Here is a 20463-nt window from a genome sequence, read left to right on the forward strand (position 1 = left end):
TACCCGCTGGATGACTGTGATTCAGAACTACCTGTGTCACATGAAGAATAAGTGCAACATGCACCATTCACTTTCAAATCAACCCCCTCCGACCTAAGCCATGTAAATCCTTCAGAAATTCACACCACTATTCTCCTCCTCCAAATCACACATAGAAATAGTCCAATGACGAAAGTTTACTAATGCACAGCCCCTTTAACCCCGACCATTTAAGAATCTGATTGGAATTAGCAGTGACCCTTGCTGCACTCCTGGCTAGCTCACTGGGTCTTCTAGAGCACGGAGCCACCGGGACTTCTCATTTCCCCGAGGTCCCTGAAATAAACATTATTCACAGCGTTGCCTTTACGAGACAGCACTGCCAGTTCTGCCAGCAAAGACGAAACAGCAAAGGCTCTCCCACTTCTGGCACGTATATGCGCACCCTTCTCTTGTCGTGCTGTCCCTGCCATCCACTCACCCTTCCGTGCCCCCACCGCTTGCCCGCCCTGATTGGTATCTATTGCTTCTATCTTTCAGAAATTATTTGCAAGCCCCCCGCCTCCCGGCTGGTGCGGACAGCCTAGGTGCCGTCCTGCCGCAGCGCTGGGTGCCGCAGCAGCGGCGGTGACATGTGTCTCTCAATAGGCAGCTGGGCGCTAATTAATTTAGATCCTTTTCCCGCTACGCTTTAAGGAGCGGGGAAGCCCCACGTTGGGGAAATGCAGCGGCCCCTCCCGCAGTCCCCCCGCACCCCTGGAGCTGCCCCAGCTCCGCCGCCCCCGGCCCGCAGCTCCTCGCCCCCGGGCCCGGGGATTGGCCCGGCGGAGGCGGCATCAGCGGCGGGGGGGGGCCGCCCCCACCCTCCCTCCTCCTCCCTGGCCCCGCCGCCCCCTCGCCCCGGTGCGGCAGGGCCAACCGGGAGACCCAGACGCAGGCAGCGACCCAGCCGCCGCCGCTCCGCGCCCGGCCGCCCGCCCGCAGCATCCCCCGATGGCCGCCCGCCTGACCTGCTGCCTCCTGCTGTGGGCCCTGGGCCATGGGGGCTGCCGCTCGCCCGCGGGGGAGGGCGCCGGCAGCGCGCCCGCCTGCCCCGTCCAGCCGCCGGCCGAGCCGGGCTCGTCCGCCCCCGGCCGCGACCCCCGCGGCGGCTCTTCGCCGCCCCCTGGGCTGGGCAGCATCGCTCAGGACATGGTAGCTGTCCACATGCTTAAGCTCTACGAGAAGTACAACCGGGAAGGGAGCCGGCCCGGCGACGGCAACACGGTCCGCAGCTTCAAAGCCAGGCCGGGTAAGACGGGCCGGGCACGGGGGACACCGCTGGAGCCCCCGGCTCCTCTTTCGCTTTAAAGTGACGGGTTCGCGTCGAGGTTGTCATTGACTGCGCGGGGTGTCACTCTGGGCGAATGCTGGGGGGTCCCCTGCTACCTACACGGACAGGGTGTCGCCCCTCCCTTTGCGGACGGCTTCCCACCTTCCCTGGCTCCCTTCCCGAAGAGTATCTCCCTTGGGAAAGTCTCCGTTGCTGTGGGTGCAAACCAGAGGTAAAAGAAGCGCCGTTCCCAGCTCAAATCGCACTGGGCCAAAAGATCTTTTTAGAAATACTTGGAGCATAAACCTAGCAGCGAGTGCTCCAGGCACTGGTCCTCTCCCCGGCTGTTCCCGCAGCCTCAGAAGTTCCTGCTAGGAAGAGTGCCGCCTACAGGACCCCCTAAAACTGCTCGGCATCTTAAATTCCTTGCACTGCCTAAACCTGAGAAGACAGATACCTGACCTCCCTCTCCCCAGTTTTATTTGGCTTGATTATGAGGGTGGAGAAATAACATGTATTGTGTCAAAACTACACTTTCATTATCCCAATATTACGTCAAATAATAAAAAGGAGGTTTACTAGTTAATAGTCCATGCATTTGTTATCCTTTGCCAAGGAAACGCAAACTCTCTTTTCTGGAAAACACCTTCCTTCTCTGATTAACACTTCAGTTACATAGGCTGTATCTAAGATCTTAGTTGTCAAAATAAGAACTGTATCAGCTTCCAGAATCTAGTTGTTACTGCCTTGTCAGAAATATTCATTATTCTAGTTAGACAAATCTGATGGATTAAAACTCACAAAAGCAAATTTTGCATTAATCTATTTCTCCACCACTGAAGTCTCATGTATAGAGTACAATGCAGCATACGGTGTTTTAGGGAACGCTTACTGTAATATTGCACAATAATTCATACTCTCTTGTATACCCCAACTTAATTTCTATGCTGTGCCAACTGTAATACTAAAAAGTAATCATATTCAAGGAAGGGCAAACTCCAGGGAAGAGTAAGCAGCAAATGAAAATGTCTAAAAATCTAGGAGTTATGATGTAAAGCAATTGCAGACAGTTGGGAGACAAATTAATTTTCATGCTCTAGATCATTAGCTAGCAGTTGCCATAATGGGGGTTAGGACGAAACTTCCACTGTGGAGGGTTTTCCATGCCCTCCTGTTAACACTTCTATTTTTCTGTGAACTGAGCAGCTAATACTGGCTGTCACCCAAATAAGGCAATGAACTACAATAGGGATTTGGGGACAAGGCAAGAATTGCACATATTCTTTTTTCTTAATTTTTCAAATAATCTGATGCACACACTACTTGTATCAAAGTAGTCTAAGTTGTAATTCTGTATTAAAACACTAAAATAGCAGCACTTTCTACCCACAGGTAGACTGTGCTGACCAAATACAAATTAATTTTATTTTGCTCCTTTGTCCGATCATGCAACCAAGATAGAGAGGCCTGAAATTAATTTGGCTTTCCCTGCAATGGAAATAAGGCACATCTATGTCCAAAATGGTCTCCTGTGTCTTATCTATGTACCTCCTCTACTGGATCCCATCTTTCTCAAATAACATGGAATGAAAGCAGAAGCTCTTCTGCGCTGCCCCTTTGAACTGCGTTCACCAAGCTAGTGACAAACACTCATGAAATTATGCAGGATGAGTCAGGAAAGAAGAACTGTATCTTCCACCATGTTTATATTCTCTGAGAAATTCTAATATTTCCTTCTGAAAGAGGAAATCGGCACATTTTTCTAACATGACATGAGGAACATCTATTCTTTATAAATTGCAGTCCTATTGAAATAAGCAAAACAGACTACACACACAATAATGTTCATCATCCCAAGCAATGGACTTACTTCTTTTATCACATACCTTTCAGAAAATCTGTAACTGTCTGCTCCTGCAGTGCTTTTTAAAGCTGTTTGTTAGGCGACACTCAAGCATCAGGGTTACTTACAGCTGTCAAGATGAGGGCTCCAGAAGTACAAAATGTTGGTCCAGACATTTGTCCTTTTTCATATGCATTATTGAGTTCTCCTCAACCACCCAGTTGTATTGCCATCCTACCTGTTCCTTAGAAGGTATAGCTATGAGCTATGGAATGTGCAATATTTTTCCATATTCAGTATGAGGCACTTGAAATGTAAATGCTTGTGCTGTTTGCATGTAGCCCAAATGTAGCTTTTGTTTTGTTCCTCTAGCAGTACTTGCCCCTTCACAAACATCTGATCAACTCCTCTCAGCTCACTTCTACATGCGTTCACAAGGGTTCTTTTTTTTTTTTAATGAGGAGCTGAGACATGGTCTAAGAACTAGTTTCTCAGGTTTCCTATTTCTTTAGGTTCTTTCCAATTTTCAGCTTTTAGCTTTAGAAAACAGCACCAACAGGCTGAAGTTAACCAAGTCATAATTGGTTTGCGATCAAATGTGAAATATTAAGTTATTGTCCAACTTCACCTAAATTGCTCAGATTGAGGGGAATTAATCTTCATGGTAGCAATTTACTGCCTAGCCATGTAACTTCCCCACAAATTGACTCTTGCAGCTTAGAGACTCCTTCCCTGAACACCATGCATCCTTAATGAATAGTAGAAAATATAAAATGTTTAAGACTGTATCATAATACCTATGTGCAAGAAAACCAAATCAAGACTGACAATGCGTGGTTGACAAGTTGGTGAACGCCGATTGAACGTATGCCATATGGAAATATAACTATGCTCCATCCAAAATCCAAAATCTTCTAAATTCCTAAAAAGACTGTGCTTCCTAGCTTCTGGCTTTTCAGTAGCTGCAGATTCATAGACTCTTATTCTGTTTCACAAACAATTTTGGCTTTTGAAAGGTATGTTTCATACCAGAGCACAGAATTATTTTAGAGGAATTCAGCCTCCCTTTCGCTGATCTATCATTACAAGTTACCTTCCCTTCTGAAACCCTGAGACACTGGTGTGTGAAATGTCTCTATCCCAATGTTTGTGCTCATAGCAGTAACTACAGAGATGATGGTGCTTGGAGCATGTTACTAATAAAATAGTATTTAAAAATTCAACTGTACACAGCTCAGAGAGAACTTGAGAGAACCAGTAGATAGATTTCTTTTTAGAAACATATGCCTTCTGAAATGAACATGGAATAATAAAGCCTGGTGTTCTAAAGGAAGTATTATAATTACTCTCTTCCTTGGCCTGAGAAATCATCTAAGCAGCCTTGTGAAATTTCTGTACTACAAAGACTTGAATAAAATCTAAATCCCTTAAATTTTTTCATAGTATGAGCACCTATATGTATGACTAGTGCTGATTAAAAGTTTATTAATAGGAATCTTGTCCTGAACTGACAGAAACAAATAGGTTCTTATCACATCAGTGCAAGCTCTTCCACTTCAATGTAATGGTGCAGATGGAAATTGCATACTTGAGCATTTGTACTCCAAGACTGCCTGTGTGGATTTGGGATTAGTGATCATGTTAATCTGCTGTTGTCCAAATCATAGTTCTATTCAGCATTAACTGTGAGATAGCAACAACCAGTTTAGTGAGGTGTAGCACTATTCACTTCCCTCTTTCAAATGAGACTGGAAGAATGTTCCAACAGGTGGCAGTTAACAGTAGTGCCTTTCTGTTGTTGCAAAAATTTCTGTGACTCATCATCCATAGTGCACTGAAAAACAAACCTAAGTGTTTCTGGGAAGCCTGGCTGTTGCACTTGTTGGGTTTTGTTTGTTTTGGGGTCGTTTTTTATTTCCTTCTGCCAGAGAATTTTCAGGTGTGTCGAACAAGGCTGCCAGAGAATTGGTCTGCTTGAGTTAATTAAAGATGCAAACTTACCAACTGTAGTCCTTTGATGGATTCTAAGTAGTGGTGTGAGCTTGGGAGAACAGGAGTCACTTCTTGGTTCTGCCAACACTTTCCCATATACTTGAGCTAGTAAAAAAACAAAGGCAACTTTTCAAAATGATAGACTATTAAGACATTATCTTTTTATGCTGGGATGGGATTACATTTTAACACACTTAGAGAAGTTTCTACTGTTTAAATAAACTTAGTGTAAGCAGTTGTTAGTGTAAATTTGTCCATCTTCCTCAAAAGGAGGGTTAAGATGTAAGCTGAGCGCACACAGTTCGACTAGCTAAAAAGAAGCTGTTGAAAAGGAGTTTGAATTTTACGAGTCAGCTTCTGTTCAATACCATTTGTCACTAACATCACACAGACCTAAACACAAGCCTTAGAAACCAAGTGTGTTTTTACAGTGCTTTAAACAAAGCTCCTACATGATGTTTACTGGAAAGGAGAATTGCTCAGAGGACTAACGATCCCCAAAATGTGTTACACTGCTTACTGTCAGCCCCCTTGTGAAATGTCTCATGTCCACTACTTGCAGATGATGAGCTGTTGCCCACAGAGTTAGCACCCAGACATCTTCCAGGAATCTGCATCAGCTTTAGATTAGACAATCTTGAATATTAATTGTAAACCTGGTTTCTGCTAGTACTGGTTTCAGCAAGGTGTTTGAGCTTTGCCACAGGTAAACTTGACAACTTCTCTGAGCCCGACTGTTATAAATGAAATACAATCAAGGATTGCTTTTCTTGCCTGCCTAGAATGAAAGGCAGTCTGGAACTAAAAATCTCTGAAAAGAATTTTACCCCTCATGTGTACAAAAGATGACCAGTATGTTGGACACTCTCAATGTTACTGTAATATTGCTATTATATAGTTAATGTTTTTCCTCCTCTTATTCACCATAGTTTTACGCTGAAGTGACAAGCTCACTATACTAAATTATTTGATGTAAGTGAAAAGTAAAATTTGTTAATTTGCATAAATGGAAATAAGATTTGACTACCATTTTTGGTCTCAGATATATATCCATGTTTTCCTTGCTCTCTTGCAGAATTCTTGGCCCAGAAACTCTTGTACTGCTTCAATCTGACATCCATGCAGGATTCAGAAATGATCCTTGCTGCCACTTTTCATTTCTATGCTGACAAACGCCCTCAGCACCGGGAAGTGTTTTGTAAACGGTCCAAGAACTCATCCTGCCGCCTCCTTCACCTGCCTCCAGTCCTACGGCTCAACCTAGTTTTCCAAAGCATTCACCAGAATTCTGCCTATGGACTAGTGAAAGGGAACTTCACTGTGCTTCTTCAAAGACGAGGGGCTTGGCATGCAAAGGACATTTCACACATCGTAAAAGAATCAAAACGAGCTGGAGAGCTCATTCTCTGTGCTGAGCTTGATTCTGGGGAGAAACACCAGGGCTTCCCCAACCAGGTCGCCAGCCATTTACCTTATATACTGGTTTATGCCAATGATCTTGCAATCTCTGAACCTAACAGTGTGGCAGGCACCCTACAACGTTATGATCCATTCCCTCCCAATGACGGGGACCCAAACCTATCCCCTAATGCTTCTACTGACACTCGAGTTAGGAGGGACACATACCTCGCTAGCTCTATTCAGAACAACGAGTTGCCAGAAGTAGATTATAACAACAATAAATACAACAAACATGACATATGGGAGAATGCCTACAGATCCTTGAAACCAAAAGCCTCACGCAAAGATCGAAGGAGAAAAGGGCAGGAAAATACAGGAACACTTAAAAAGTCTCAGGTGCTAAATTTTGATGAGAAAACAATGAAGAAAGCAAGGCGAAAACAATGGAATGAGCCAAGGATTTGTTCAAGACGATACATGAAAGTTGACTTTGCTGATATTGGCTGGAATGAATGGATCATATCTCCCAAATCATTTGATGCCTACTACTGTGCAGGTGCATGTGAATTTCCAATGCCCAAGGTAGTATGCCTTTTTATTCTTGTCAACTTGCAAACAGTAGGCCTACTGTTCTGCTTATCCAACTACTTCTTTAGTTAGAATTTCCTTTAGATTTTTGCCTTTTTCATTGTGTTTTGCTGCCTTGACCTAAAGAATTTTAAAAATATTGTTTCCATCAACTTAGCCATCAGAGTGCAAAAGAATTCCCAGTTTTCTTCAAATGCAATCTGAAGAATAGGAAAAATATCTCAGGTTTATCTTATAATTTCTCATATCTTGAAACCATAGCATGAGGACTTTTGTGGCTTATGAAAATATGGTTATACATATTAAATCATCCAAATGTTCTATTGTCGTGGCAGAAGCATAAAATATTATATGTTAATATTAAAGCAAGCTACTCTATCAGCATATTTCTGGATCCTACTTGTAATATAGTAGAAGAAAAGTGAAGAGTAGTTACACTGAGGTATTTTTAACTTCAAGAAACTGCTTGTCACTTTTGAAAACAGCAATACTGATTAAGATTATATTTTTGCATCTAAATTCTAAATATGTTAAATAATCCTGCAGAAATAAAAAAGTTGATTTACTTTATGTCTGTAGAATGACTCAAAACTGGATCTAGCACCCTAAAGTAAGCATACTGAATTCCTCCTATAGAAGCAGTGTGAAATGTGCCAGTGCAGAGGCAGTTTCTCTCACTACCACTGCTCTATGGCAAGAAGTAGAAAGGTTGGTAATCCTATGTCGGACAAGAACTTTTAGGATTTTATAAGGCTTTCAAGTAATGGCAGAGGGGAGGATCTGAAGCACTGCATAAGCTGCAAATTTAGAAACTGCAATTATTTTGCAATTCTGCCTACAAATGGCCTGATTATTTGTTTGACTGACATTTTTGTATGTGGTCATTTGGCACATAAATAAAGAATAGTGCTTAACAGCACAGAATTTCAAGGCTCTGAAACAGGAATCTGCCCTATTTCATATCCAGGGAGATTGATGTATGTTTGTGTTGAAACAAGTAGAATAATTTCATTAAGAGTAGTTATGTAGGCTATTTTTAAGTCCAGGAATGGTGGAAATCCAGACTTCATGGTAGGGTGTACAAATCAGATCCCATGTTCTTGTGTAGCTGGCCAATGCTGAACTAGGTGTACATAAATTGATACATGGTCTGGCAAAAATTAAAGCTTGCACAGACTCACATACAACTTCGCTTTGTTGTTGTAATACAAATTGATCATGCAACGTAATCACCATTTAACTTTTCCAAAACAAAAGACAGCCTGGAAATATGGGTCCTTTGGCATAGACAAATAGTTTAATGCACCATTCACACACAACAACACAACCAAAAAAAAACCCAAAAAAAACGAACCTACAAACAAACAAACAAACCCCAACCTCACCCTGCAAAAAAGATGCATTTAACACATCTGACTTCTTGTGAGAAAACAGCATTACTCAAAAGCTGGTAGACCCAGAAGAGAGAGGAGCCATTTCTAGCTTGACTAGTTACATAAGCTTATATTGCTCACTTACTTAATATCTTATCTAGAAATATAATCAAATACTTGATATATAATAAGGATTCCCTTTCCCTAGTATCTTGATGCCCAAAAACCAAAATAAGGAAAAAAAAAAAAACAAATGAAAAAATAAAAACAAACCGAGAAAAACTACGTCACAGATACATAGATTTGGGAATTCTGGGTTTGATACACGTTCATTGATTAGGTTTGCTGTAGAAGAGGTCTACTAATTGTTAGCTTTGCCTTTTAAAGAGTGTAGAAAAAGAAGAAGACTCAAAGGTGTAACTTTAATGACAGTTTCAAAAGGAAGATAGAGAGGACACCAGTATGAATGACAATTCAGTTCAGAGCATAAAAACTGCTAAATATTACTGAGGAAGAAATTTTTTCCTTCACATATGCTCTAAGTCAGGAATCAAAGGCCAGATTAAAGCTATTCATAAAGACTTGATTTACACCTATGATGGACAACTGACACCTTATTTCCAAGTATGGAGATAGAATTACATACCTGGCATGTTGGGTATCATCATACTGTAGGTTTATTTTCTTTTCTTCTTAAGTATCAGTATATCCTTCTGCGCATCCACTTTAATAACTGCAAGTCTTGATCTAAATCAAGACTTAGATAGATACTCAATAGCTTAGGTACAAATCTTCTCATAGTAAATTCACTTACCTTCCTGCTGACTTTCTTATTCCCTGAACTGTGAGGAGGAAGACTAGATTATATGTATGGCTGGCTACAGTTCTGCATTTACCAAATAAATCCCAGTCCAGCATGTCATAGAACCTGGTGTGCTGTATATAATTTAGCAGCCAACATTTAAAACATTAGCACTTGCTCAGTGCCATTATTACTGGGCATTCAACTAATTCTTTCAAGCTTTCTGCTTTGGCACACTGAGACAAAGTCAAATGTGAAGCCTAGCCCATGATCATTGAACACTGATGCCAGGTTTCCAGAAGGGCTGGAAAAATTCAGAGCCTGGCTGGACACGGGATGGGTGTGCTGTCTGGCTCTGCTGTGGATATAGGGCTCAGGCAGCCAGATTCCATACAGAGTACCAGTCTATCATGTGCATTTTCCTTTCTAAGCACTTTTGTGCATAGCAAATCTACCTTCAGGCATTAGAAACATAATTAGTGTTGTCTTGGGAGACAGTTGCTCAGTCTAGATAGACTTTGTTCACATGTCTTTGTTCCTTGCAGATATTAGAGGCTGCACAGTGGGAGAAGATCCTTGTAGGATCTTCTGCAGGTTCGTGGCCACAAATCCTGTAAGTCAGTAACTGGTTGTGAGGGCAATGCTGGCTATCCACTGCATGGGGGCAATAAATGCTGTTTCAGTAGCACATTGTGATATGTGACTGCTTCAAATAACAGCATGAAATAGCACAGGTGCTAGGAACAGTTCAGGGGGTTTTTCATAAAGGCTAAGTTAAGAACTTGATTCTAGAAGGTCTAATTCTGCAGTTGCTTAAACACACAAAAACTCCTGTCTCTCTCTTTCCACATATGCTGACATGTCCAATGTGGGTAGAAGCTGATTACTACTTCATACAGCAGCTGGGACCACCTCACTGCTGGTTGTCTGTGGACAATTTTGAAACCTAAAGATGAAGGTGGGCAAGAGAGAGCAAGCTGTTGCTAATTATGCTAACATTAAAGAAAGGCACTGTGCAGGATTGGTCAATTGTTGATATCTGGCTATAGGGATGCTGTCTTGAAGAGTCAAGGACAGATTTCAGAGATACTCCTTATAATGGCTTAGTTAAGGAAGATCTGAAAGCCTTAATGGCAGTTAAGGTTTGAATCTGATTTGCTCATATGTTACACTTAATGCAAATGTTTCAAAACTGAATTATCCTAAAAACAATTCCTTTGTTATATCCATGGACTATGTAACTTTTCATGTTGAAATGGAAAACCATTGTTTTTGTGGTTCAGTACCCTGAATATGTTATAGATGTAAAGCTGCTGTGAATCTTCACTTCATACTTTTCCCAGCCTTCCAGCCTTTTTTTCTTTCTCCCAGTCTGAGGCTAGCCCATGGGGAAAAAAAACTGGTGATGAAGGCAGAGAGAAGAAAAGACCACAGATATGAACTATTTGTCATGCAGTTATGATCAGAAAAGCTCTGTCAGGGTGTTTGACTATTCTGTACTCTCTCCTGTGGACGCTTCTTCTGGAGAACTCTGCTCTTTTAAAAGAGAGTGATTTATCCAGGAAAAAGTAACTAATTCCAGGTTAGCATACATGAGGGAAGATTTTAATGGAACATAGGGATAGTTATTTTGAAAATACTTACAAATTTTCTAAGTCAGACAAGAGATTAAGAAAATAAAATACAGCGTCTAGCAGCTGAGAACTATTCCCCAGCTAAGGCTTCTTCTCCTGCCTGTCTGCCTCCAGTATGTAGCAGGTACATTCAGGGACATTTTTCTTCAGGCCTCTGGCTGCTGGCTGTGCCACCAGTGCCCTCCTCTGGTATTTATGAAGGCAGTCTAAGGAACACAAAATATCTGTTGGATACATCCAGCTCAAGAAAGAGGGAGGTGTGAGGGAACTGTGGCTGTGCTGCATGACCCTGTGACACAAACAACGACATATTTGCTTTATTGAGAAACAAAAACTGCTTGATTGTTGTCATTTTCCAAGTTCACCTAGAAAAGTGACTGCTTATACCAAGTCTACCTGGGAAAGTGACTGCTCATAAATGCAGCTATAACTATTTCCTTCTCTGTTCTAGATTGTCCGACCATCAAATCATGCTACAATTCAGAGCATCGTAAAGGCAGTAGGAATCATTCCTGGCATCCCAGAACCCTGCTGCGTTCCTGACAAAATGAGCTCACTCAGTGTCCTGTTCTTGGATGAGAACAAAAATGTTGTTTTAAAGGTATATCCCAATATGTCAGTTGAAACTTGTGCCTGCCGATAAGTTTGTACAACACAACTTTAACAAGGCCCACAAATCCCGCCTGACTGCTCTGGGAAGTTGGAAAGGAGAAATGGATCCACTTGTGTTGATGAACCAATGCAAGTCTCCAGTTCCTCTACAGAAAGCACATGGAGAGACTAAAACAATGCACATGCTCGCCTTGAAGGATGGGTTGTACTGTCATCATTTGTCTTTCACATTCATCTTCCAGGAATTCAGTGCTTCTACAGATACCTTCCTAACCCACCTAGCCAACATACCTGGTCTTTAGAGAGAAATTTAAGTGTAAAGTTTTCCATAATCAAAGAACTAAAATATGTTTTTATATGTTATTTTCTGACTATTTTATCTCTTCAGTTAACCAAGAAGATGGGAAGTGAACTTGCAAAGGCAGGCTTATTTTAGAATATCACTTTTGTACACAAATCAAAATGTTTTGCCTAAAACACTCATACTCCTAATATATATATTTATACTGAAAAATGCTGTAATAAAGGGCTTAAAATGTATATTTTCTTCAGGATGCAAGTATAGTTCATTGCATAAGTTTTCATATAAACAATATGTTAATATAGTCATTTTTGGTTACCCTTCCTTAATACATAATTTCTTCTACAAAAGATATGTAATATCCCACATTTTTGGTTTGCTGGATAATTTCAGGTTGTTAAACATATTCTCTGAGTAACACATACAGTATAGTAATATGTTGAAATACTAAAAAAAAAATAACCAAGATTTATATTTTTGTAAATTATGCTTTATATCCTCTAGATTGCTACATGCTTTTAACAAAAGCTAATAAATTAAAGGTACAGTAGTATCTAAAAACATTTGATTGTCTTTCTATAAATGCACTCTCCTACATTCTGCTAATTAGATGGAAACTTGTAAATACATGTTAAGCTTGTCACAATGTTCTTCAATAGATTAAAGACAGAAGGAAATACTGTGATCATCCAGACTGACCTCCTACACAGCACAGATCAAAGAAACTTGCTCAGCAGTTTCTGCACCATGCATTATGGAACTTCTGTTTTAAGCTTGGGAGTATCTTTGAAAAACATGCATAAATTTGGCTTTAAAGATTTCATGTGATAGAATATCTCTACTGGACTACAAGTAGTTGTTCCAAAAGTTAGTGCTCTTTGTTCATATGCAGTGGCTTAATCCTAGACTGAATTTGATGAGCTTTAGCTTCAATTCAATGGATCGTACTGTAACCTATTTCATTAGATCCCTTTTATCTATTATCCAAAATACTTGCACTGTGTATTTTTAGTATAGACAGTAGGGTCAAGTTACATTTTGGCTAAGATTTAAATAGCTTGATTTCTTATTCTAAGCCTTAAAACAATTTCTCACAGTCTCTTCTGAACTCTTTCCAGAACTTTCATTAACTTTCTTTTCAAACAATGAAGATAAAAATAGGAAACATTTGGCAATGGTTCCATTGGAAGTCTTTATAGAAATAAAGTCTCTGCATCCCTCTAACTCCTACACAACCCCCTGTTGATACATCTATGGTAGCCTTTTAACTGCAGCAGTCATTTAAGAGCTGATGTTCCCATCATGGTGTCTGTCAATCCTCTTAGTGTCCCAATGTTCTAGGACACACTTGCCACATAATTCATTTTCTCTCACCTGCTCTTACGCAATAGCATAAAGAGACCAAGAGTGGAAGAAACATCTGAAGTCTATAAGGTAGCACAGATTATAAAATATGGAGTATTTCCTCCTCAAGAAACAGTCTAACCTTAGGCACTACCTTATTCTATTAAGAGTTGCTTTGTTTAAGGGAAGAATACTACATGCACTTCCTTCTTATGAACAAATAACTGGAAGGCTCCTATCCCACTAAGGTTCTAGGTATCTTCTGCCACCAATTTTCTATGCTCAGGGGTGCAGATTCTCAGACAACAGAGGTGTGTAAATGTGGTACTTGCTGCTAACATGCATAAAAGCAGGATTCATCATGCTTGGGAGGCTTTGCAATGTTACTCTCACAGCAGTTCTTGCTAATTCCTCCTAGAAAGCTCTAAGAAGCAAATAATTCTGTGGTGCCCCATAGTGACTGCCAGTATGCCTGACAAAAGATCACTGATTAAGTTTGCAGTCCTCCTCCCAAAGTACTTTTGTACTTTTTAAATTACTACAATACTTTACACTAGAGCTGTTGGGAAAAACCTTTGTATAATGTTGCTTTTAGGGATTGCCCTTAAAAATTTTACAATCTTGTGTTTTTTAAATCACAAGAATCTCAAATACAGAATAATGTTAATGTATAATAAAAAAAATTAAAGTTGTCAGAAACTCATCATTCCTACAGAGCAGTCGTAAGTATCTTAAATCCATGTTATTTACATTCTTTATAAAAATCTACCTTTTCATGTAGGTCTAGTTTTGCTCCCATTCATCACTAGCTCTGAACAGCCTGACATATTGATTTAGTGTGCTTATATTCTCATCTATAGTATTTTGTTTTCCTTAAGGAATATTTGCTATATCTTGAATTAGTCCTCGGATAAAAACACTCTTTCCAAGAAGTGCTGCTGCAAGCTATTGTGGCAAGAGACACCACATTGTGATCTAAGGTCTATATAGGACATAAGGAAAAATACCACTGCTGCATTCATAAAGACACCTACAGACTCTAAGAGGTTAAAACTGCATTTAAAGATCTGTTGGCAACATATTATACCTCTAAGCTCTCAAAATATACCCTTGCCACACAAGTTATACACATCTCTTATTAGGAGTTTAGCTGTACTGGTCAATTCTTCAACCCAAAAAAGGCTTTCAACCACTTTTAGTGGTTTAAGTTTCTCCTTTCTGGATCATGGGAATTTGGATGTCTAATCTTCCTCTGGAAAGAGAATCTTTGCATATGAAATGGCACAAGTGGAGACAGCTGTTGCCAGAGGACACTGATACCCTGGCTTGGTTCCAACAGATCTTTTTATTTCTTTGAACATCCTATAAACCATTCTGTTCAATGCTCGAGTTTCTACAGAAAGATACTAGTGATAAACACAGGTCAAGATAATTCCTCCAACTGATCCTAAAAGAAAATGGTATGAGTTAAGACAGATAAAACATGAAAACAGATTATACTAGCCAGCAAAGTGTTTAAACTCTCTTTTTCTAAAATAAATCCATTTTTATTCTTTCAGGCCACTGTTTAATTGCCAGAGGTAACAGCAACAGCTACAACATACCTAGGTTTTTGTGGAGTATTGAGTTCACTTGCACAAGGCTGAATAATTAAAATAAACCACTGGACAATATGAATGTGTTTGTGTATCACATAAATTAAAATCTGTCTCACTGCCAAACCTCAAAGAACAGCTTTCAAAAGGAATTTCCACAGTTAAACTGTTCATTGTAAAGTTTCTGCAAAGCTGACACTTGGCCTGACAGTATTTGACACCTTTATGTATGAACTTAGAGTCTGTATATTGCAACCCCACAGCATTTGCAGGAGAAGAGAGGTATTTATATAGATTGCTTGATCTAGCTGCACTTTATGTAATTAAAATTAATTTTAAAGTAGGTACAGAACTTCAGGTACCTAGGCACAAGAAATGGAGGCTGCTCCTACTGAGTACAAGATCGCACCCTTGAAAGTCATAACTCTTAAAAAATGTTGTGGCTGTCATGGATTTGTGATGCAGTTTGAGCATCCAGCATGATGCTATGTAATGGCAGCCAGGGAAAGCTTTGGAAAGATACACACTGAAACAGTGAACCACATAAAGAAAATATATTTTATTTCTGTATGTGGCACTGGTGGACTGCCACTAGAAAACTATGTAAAGCCCTAGGATTCACCTTTTCAAGAAGACATTCAAATTCTGAAAGAGGCACAAAAAGAAACCAAAATAGAGAAAGAAAATGTCTTTTGTTACTAAAAAGAACAATCTGCTCATCAGAGAGAAAACTGAGAAGTAACTTGATTACACTGTGCAAGCGATTTGATAGGGAGAAAATGTCAGTGCTATGGGACCCCTTAAACTAGCCAGAAAGTTACAGGAATTCCTGACTAGATAGGAAAGTCAGGCACAATGAAATAATGAATGTGGTATAAAGGGTTTTTTAGCTGTAAGTGATAATCTTTTAGATACAAAAATTAACGAAATTTTTGATTCTTTGACATGTTCAGAATAAAGTCTGTTGGCACTTAAAAGTTATCTTTTGTCAAACACAAGCAGCTGGACTCTGCAGGTAGGTAAGAAACACAAAGGCCCTGAGTAAATCTAAGTCTTGCTATGCAGGACACCAGGACCAATGCCAAGTAATCCTTTCTGCCTTTATTTCATAGGAACATAATTAACCAGGATCTCAGATCCAAGTTATCACTTGAACAGACAATAAGCAAGCATTGCAGAAGACTCGGATCACTTTAAAAGCTGTGTTTCCACTGCTAAAAAACAAGAGGAATGACCAAAAACCTTGGAATGGCAAAACCTTAACCATGTTTGCAATGAGATTTTTGTTAATGTAAGAAAGCTCATAATACTCTTCAGATTTTTTGACACATCTACAGTATGAATTTAGTTGTTCTTAGAAAATATAAAGCATTAATAGTACAGAAAAAGTAATTATGTATCATTCAATTAAATCACAGTACATTCATTAAGATAAATAAACCTGGTTTTTCTTCTGCATCATGAGAAATTCATTTGCCTTGGCCTATTCTTCTCATGCACACAATATCTTCAGAGAATCTTCTGTATCTTCAAAAGCACTTTTTACTTTCCTAGTTCTGTCTTCATTTTGAGGTTGCTGAAAAAATGACTGGTTGCTTTTGGACGGTATTGACCATCATGAATCTATGAAATATATTACATAAGATACTATAAAAACAAGCCTAAATTCCCATACACCAAAGAATCAAACTGAAAATGGACAAGCTTGCAAACAACACGAAGCAAACTTGACACAAAACAGATACTTCACTGTGTACAAACAATAGCCCTTGGCTGATAAACGGAAAGAAGTTTTAAGGTTGTTTGTAATGTCATGAGATCATGTCTTGCAGAATCACAGGTCTCCATCAAACTAATGGGCATTTTCTGATTGCATGTGAAGGGACTGTACAAAAGATTTATACAGAGATGAGAGATGTCATCTTTTTAATGGCTAATAGAGTGATTTGTTCTAGATCTGTATTTTCTAGTCTTGCCGGAAACAGTGTAAACTTCTGCGTCCCTAAGAAAACTTCTCTCTGTGTTGGCAAGGAAATGATAGAAGAATGTAATTAAGCAAAGATGACCCTGAAGTGAAATGTGGATTCTTTACAATATACAGTGTCCTTCCCACCAGCCACATGTGTTTGTCAGATGTTTACAGAATCTTCATTAACTAAGAGCTTTGCTAGATAACAGAAGCTGAAGCATGGCATCAATGACTCTGATAAGGACAAGTGTACGACCAATCTGCTTGACAACTGACAAGAGGCTGGGGTTTGAAGCAGACTGCAAAAAGAGCACAAGAAAGTGATTTGCAAAGGGCATTCCAGTTGTTTGCCTTACATCTTCTTTCCTCTCTCTTTACTGAAACAAGACTGACAACCAGCTAAAATACCTTTGTCCTCTTGTCTCTCCACCAGAAGGTAAATCTAGAAGAAATGCATTGTTTTGGAGTATTAGCTGCACTGTCTGTTTTCAACATCATTGCTTGTTTGACAAGAGGCAAGCCTTTGGAAGACTGGGACAGGCTATCAGCTATGGGAAAGTCTGATGCACTCTTTCATGATCCTGGGGAAGTAGAAGATGAGACCCATTTCAACTTTAAATCTTTCTTGGAGAATATGAAGATGGATTTACTAAGGAGTTTGAATTTGTCAAAAGTCCCCTCACAAGTGAAGACCAAAGAAGAACCACCACAGTTCATGATTGATTTATACAACAGATATGCTGCAGACAAGTCCTCCATCCCTGCATCCAATATTGTAAGGAGCTTCAGTACTGAAGGTAGGAAAAGTCCTCACTACGTGGACTACAATTTTTTAAGAAATACATCAATAGTAAATAGTCAGATTCCTTTGAAATTCAGAAGAAACTGAGTTCCTAACTTCCACAGATTCTTTAGAAATAAAACATTAAAAATTTGGATTATATTCTTACTGTATAGTTTCTTTCAATCTTTAAAAAATGCAGTTACCTTTAGTTTTCTTCTTTGATATTTTCACTGTATAATATTCTCTTCTCAAATGCTTGAACTAAGATGATGCACCAAATAGCAAGGTTTACATGAAGCATGCTCCTCAATCCTAGATATTTAGAACTGAGGTTTTGTGTTAGCATGCAAATTTTTGATCACCTATAATTGAGACTGATGCTAGACAGTTTTTCCTTCAGGTGGGCTCTGTACATGTTTAAAAACTACAGCAACCAACTGAGAAATTGTCACTGGATCCAAGCAAGGAATAGCATTGCTCCTCCAAAATTCTGAGTTAGACAAAGATTTATATGGAAATTGTTAGTCATGTTTATATCAACAGAAAAAATTCAAGATCCCTGTCTGTGTAACACTAAATAGACTTTTAAAAGATCCATCAGATAGTAATAAAGTTAGAAGTAAGTGCAATCCTTGCTATAAAAATGAAACAGGGAGAAATGAAGTTTCTGTTTAGGTGAAAAATGGACATATTCAGGTAACAGCACTATGGAGAAGTCCAAATTCCCAAATTAGTGTCCCTAGTCCTGAAATAGAAAGAAATCTCAACAATAGGACCTGGATTACAGTTTCCATATCTCACTCTCCCCTCTGACTACTTTTGAGGGTAAATGAGCTGAAGAAATAGCAGCAACAGCCAATTAAAATTACTCAAAAACCCAGTCATGATTAAGCAGTTAGTTTACATTGAGCATTAAATAGACACCAGCCATGACTTTTAAACACTACCAATCAGATCTTTCAGCCAAATATCTGCCCCTTCCAAGGTAGAGTTGCTGATACTTCACATTGATTTGCAGACAACAAACATGTGAACAAATCTATGCAAAATTGGGGAGTTCAGCCTGGAACAGTCTGGGATCTGGGCATGAAAGGCTGTTTATCACCAAGTCCCGGTTCAGATAGACATTGGAGCTTCAGTTCAGGACTTTCAAAATCTTTTCTATTTCCCTAAACTCTCAGTCTAAGCTGCTTTCAAACTTATCTGAACACAACAACAAAGGCCTCAGCACAGCCAGTTATTAAAGGCATTTAAATACGTGTATTAGAGCAATTCATTATTATAAGAGTAGGATATCACTGGGGGTTTTCTGCAAATTCTTTGTGTAAAAATATCTTTAGCAAATTGCTAAACCTGAAAACTCAGCATGTGCCTTATCCGTGTACTTAACCCTTCCCGGCATCATCCATGGTTTGTTTTAGGCAGCCTCTTTATGCTTTCCTTCACACACTCACCTGGCTACATAAAGTAAAATACTACCAATGCCAGGGACTTCCATTTCCTCTTTTCACTCTCTGCCCTTGAAACTTGGCCAGAAGACAGGATTTTTTTTAATGTTGTGTTACCATGCTCTTATTTTATCCCCAAAATATACCCTAAGCCTTTTAAAATCAAGTTACTTTACAGTCTGAAGCACTGTAACCATATGTTCTAATTTCCTATTGCAGATGTTGTTTCTTTCAATACACCAGAAGAAAGCCCATTTCAGAAACATATTTTGTTCTTCAACATCTCTATTCCACAATATGAGGATATCACCAGGGCTGAACTAAGAATTTATATCTCCTGTCACAGGGAAGTTGGGTCTCTCTCTAGGCTGGAAGGCAACATGGTAATATATGATGTTCTAGATGATGGCCACTGGGAAAACCCAGAAAGTACCAAATCTTCCCTTGTCTCCCACAACATCCAGGAATGTGGTTGGAAGATGTTCGAAGTGTCCCGTGCTGTGAAAAGATGGGTCAGGGCAGACAAACTGGAGACTAAAAATAAGCTGGAGGTTGTTATAGAGACTAAAGCTCTGAGTGGTTTTACTTGTGGGAAGCTGGATGTCAGTGTTAACCCAGACACTAAAAATCTGCCCCTGCTAATAGTGTTCTCCAATGACCGCAGCAATGGGACAAAAGAGACCAAAGTGGAGCTCCGCGAGATGATTGTCCATGAACAAGAAAGTGTGCTCAAGAAACTAGGGAAGAGCAACACCTCATCTGAAGAGGAAGAGCAGGGAGAGGAAAAGGCCATCACTGGATCCCACCTGCATTCCTCCAGAAGCAAGCGAAGCGTTGGAGCCAACCACTGCAGGAGAACTTCTCTCCATGTGAACTTTGAAGAGATTGGCTGGGATTCCTGGATCATTGCACCAAAAGATTATGAGGCTTTTGAGTGTAAAGGAGGTTGCTTCTTCCCTCTGACAGATAACGTCACCCCAACTAAACATGCTATTGTCCAGACTCTGGTACATCTCCAAAATCCCAAAAAAGCCTCCAAGGCGTGTTGTGTTCCAACAAAACTGGATGCAATCTCCATTCTTTATAAGGATGATGCTGGTGTGCCCACTTTGATATATAACTATGAAGGGATGAAAGTGGCAGAATGTGGCTGCAGGTAGTATACAAGGCAGAATCTCTAAGAATAGGAACATCCCCTTTTCCTGTCCTGTGTAAATCTGCACAATAGTGATGCAAATGAATACCGTTACATACAAGGTTTGGAGCAGGGTATTGGGCTGGTTGTTGTTGCTGCTTGTTTTAAGGGAAAATTGGCATTTAAAGAATGGCAATCAGTGTAAATAGCCTGCATTATATATCATGGCAAAGTGAATACTGGATTAAAATACTGTGAGATTGAATGAACTATGCATAATCTGATGACAGTGATACAATGTCAATGCCTTATTTCAAACTTTCTGTTTAATCAACTGTATTTAGGTCACAA

The 20463-nt window shown here is 39.8% G+C and overlaps 2 protein-coding genes across 2 annotated transcripts; both read left to right on the top strand.

The window, feature by feature from the left end:
• The first annotated feature begins 887 nt into the window (after positions 1–887).
• GDF10 (growth differentiation factor 10) lies at positions 888–12398 on the top strand. Its single transcript, XM_033066303.1, has 3 exons — positions 888–1270; positions 6202–7109; positions 11376–12398. Exons 1-3 carry the CDS (start codon positions 973–975, stop codon positions 11565–11567), a joined length of 1398 nt encoding a protein of 465 aa, XP_032922194.1. The 5' UTR covers positions 888–972; the 3' UTR covers positions 11568–12398.
• Positions 12399–17106: 4708 nt separating this feature from the next.
• Positions 17107–20375, top strand: GDF2 (growth differentiation factor 2). Its single transcript, XM_033066598.1, has 2 exons — positions 17107–17542; positions 19197–20375. Exons 1-2 carry the CDS (start codon positions 17197–17199, stop codon positions 20135–20137), a joined length of 1287 nt encoding a protein of 428 aa, XP_032922489.1. The 5' UTR covers positions 17107–17196; the 3' UTR covers positions 20138–20375.
• The last annotated feature ends 88 nt before the right edge of the window (positions 20376–20463 follow it).

The sequence above is a fragment of the Catharus ustulatus genome, chromosome 8, assembly GCF_009819885.2.
Source record: "Catharus ustulatus isolate bCatUst1 chromosome 8, bCatUst1.pri.v2, whole genome shotgun sequence".
Lineage (NCBI taxonomy): Eukaryota > Metazoa > Chordata > Aves > Passeriformes > Turdidae > Catharus > Catharus ustulatus.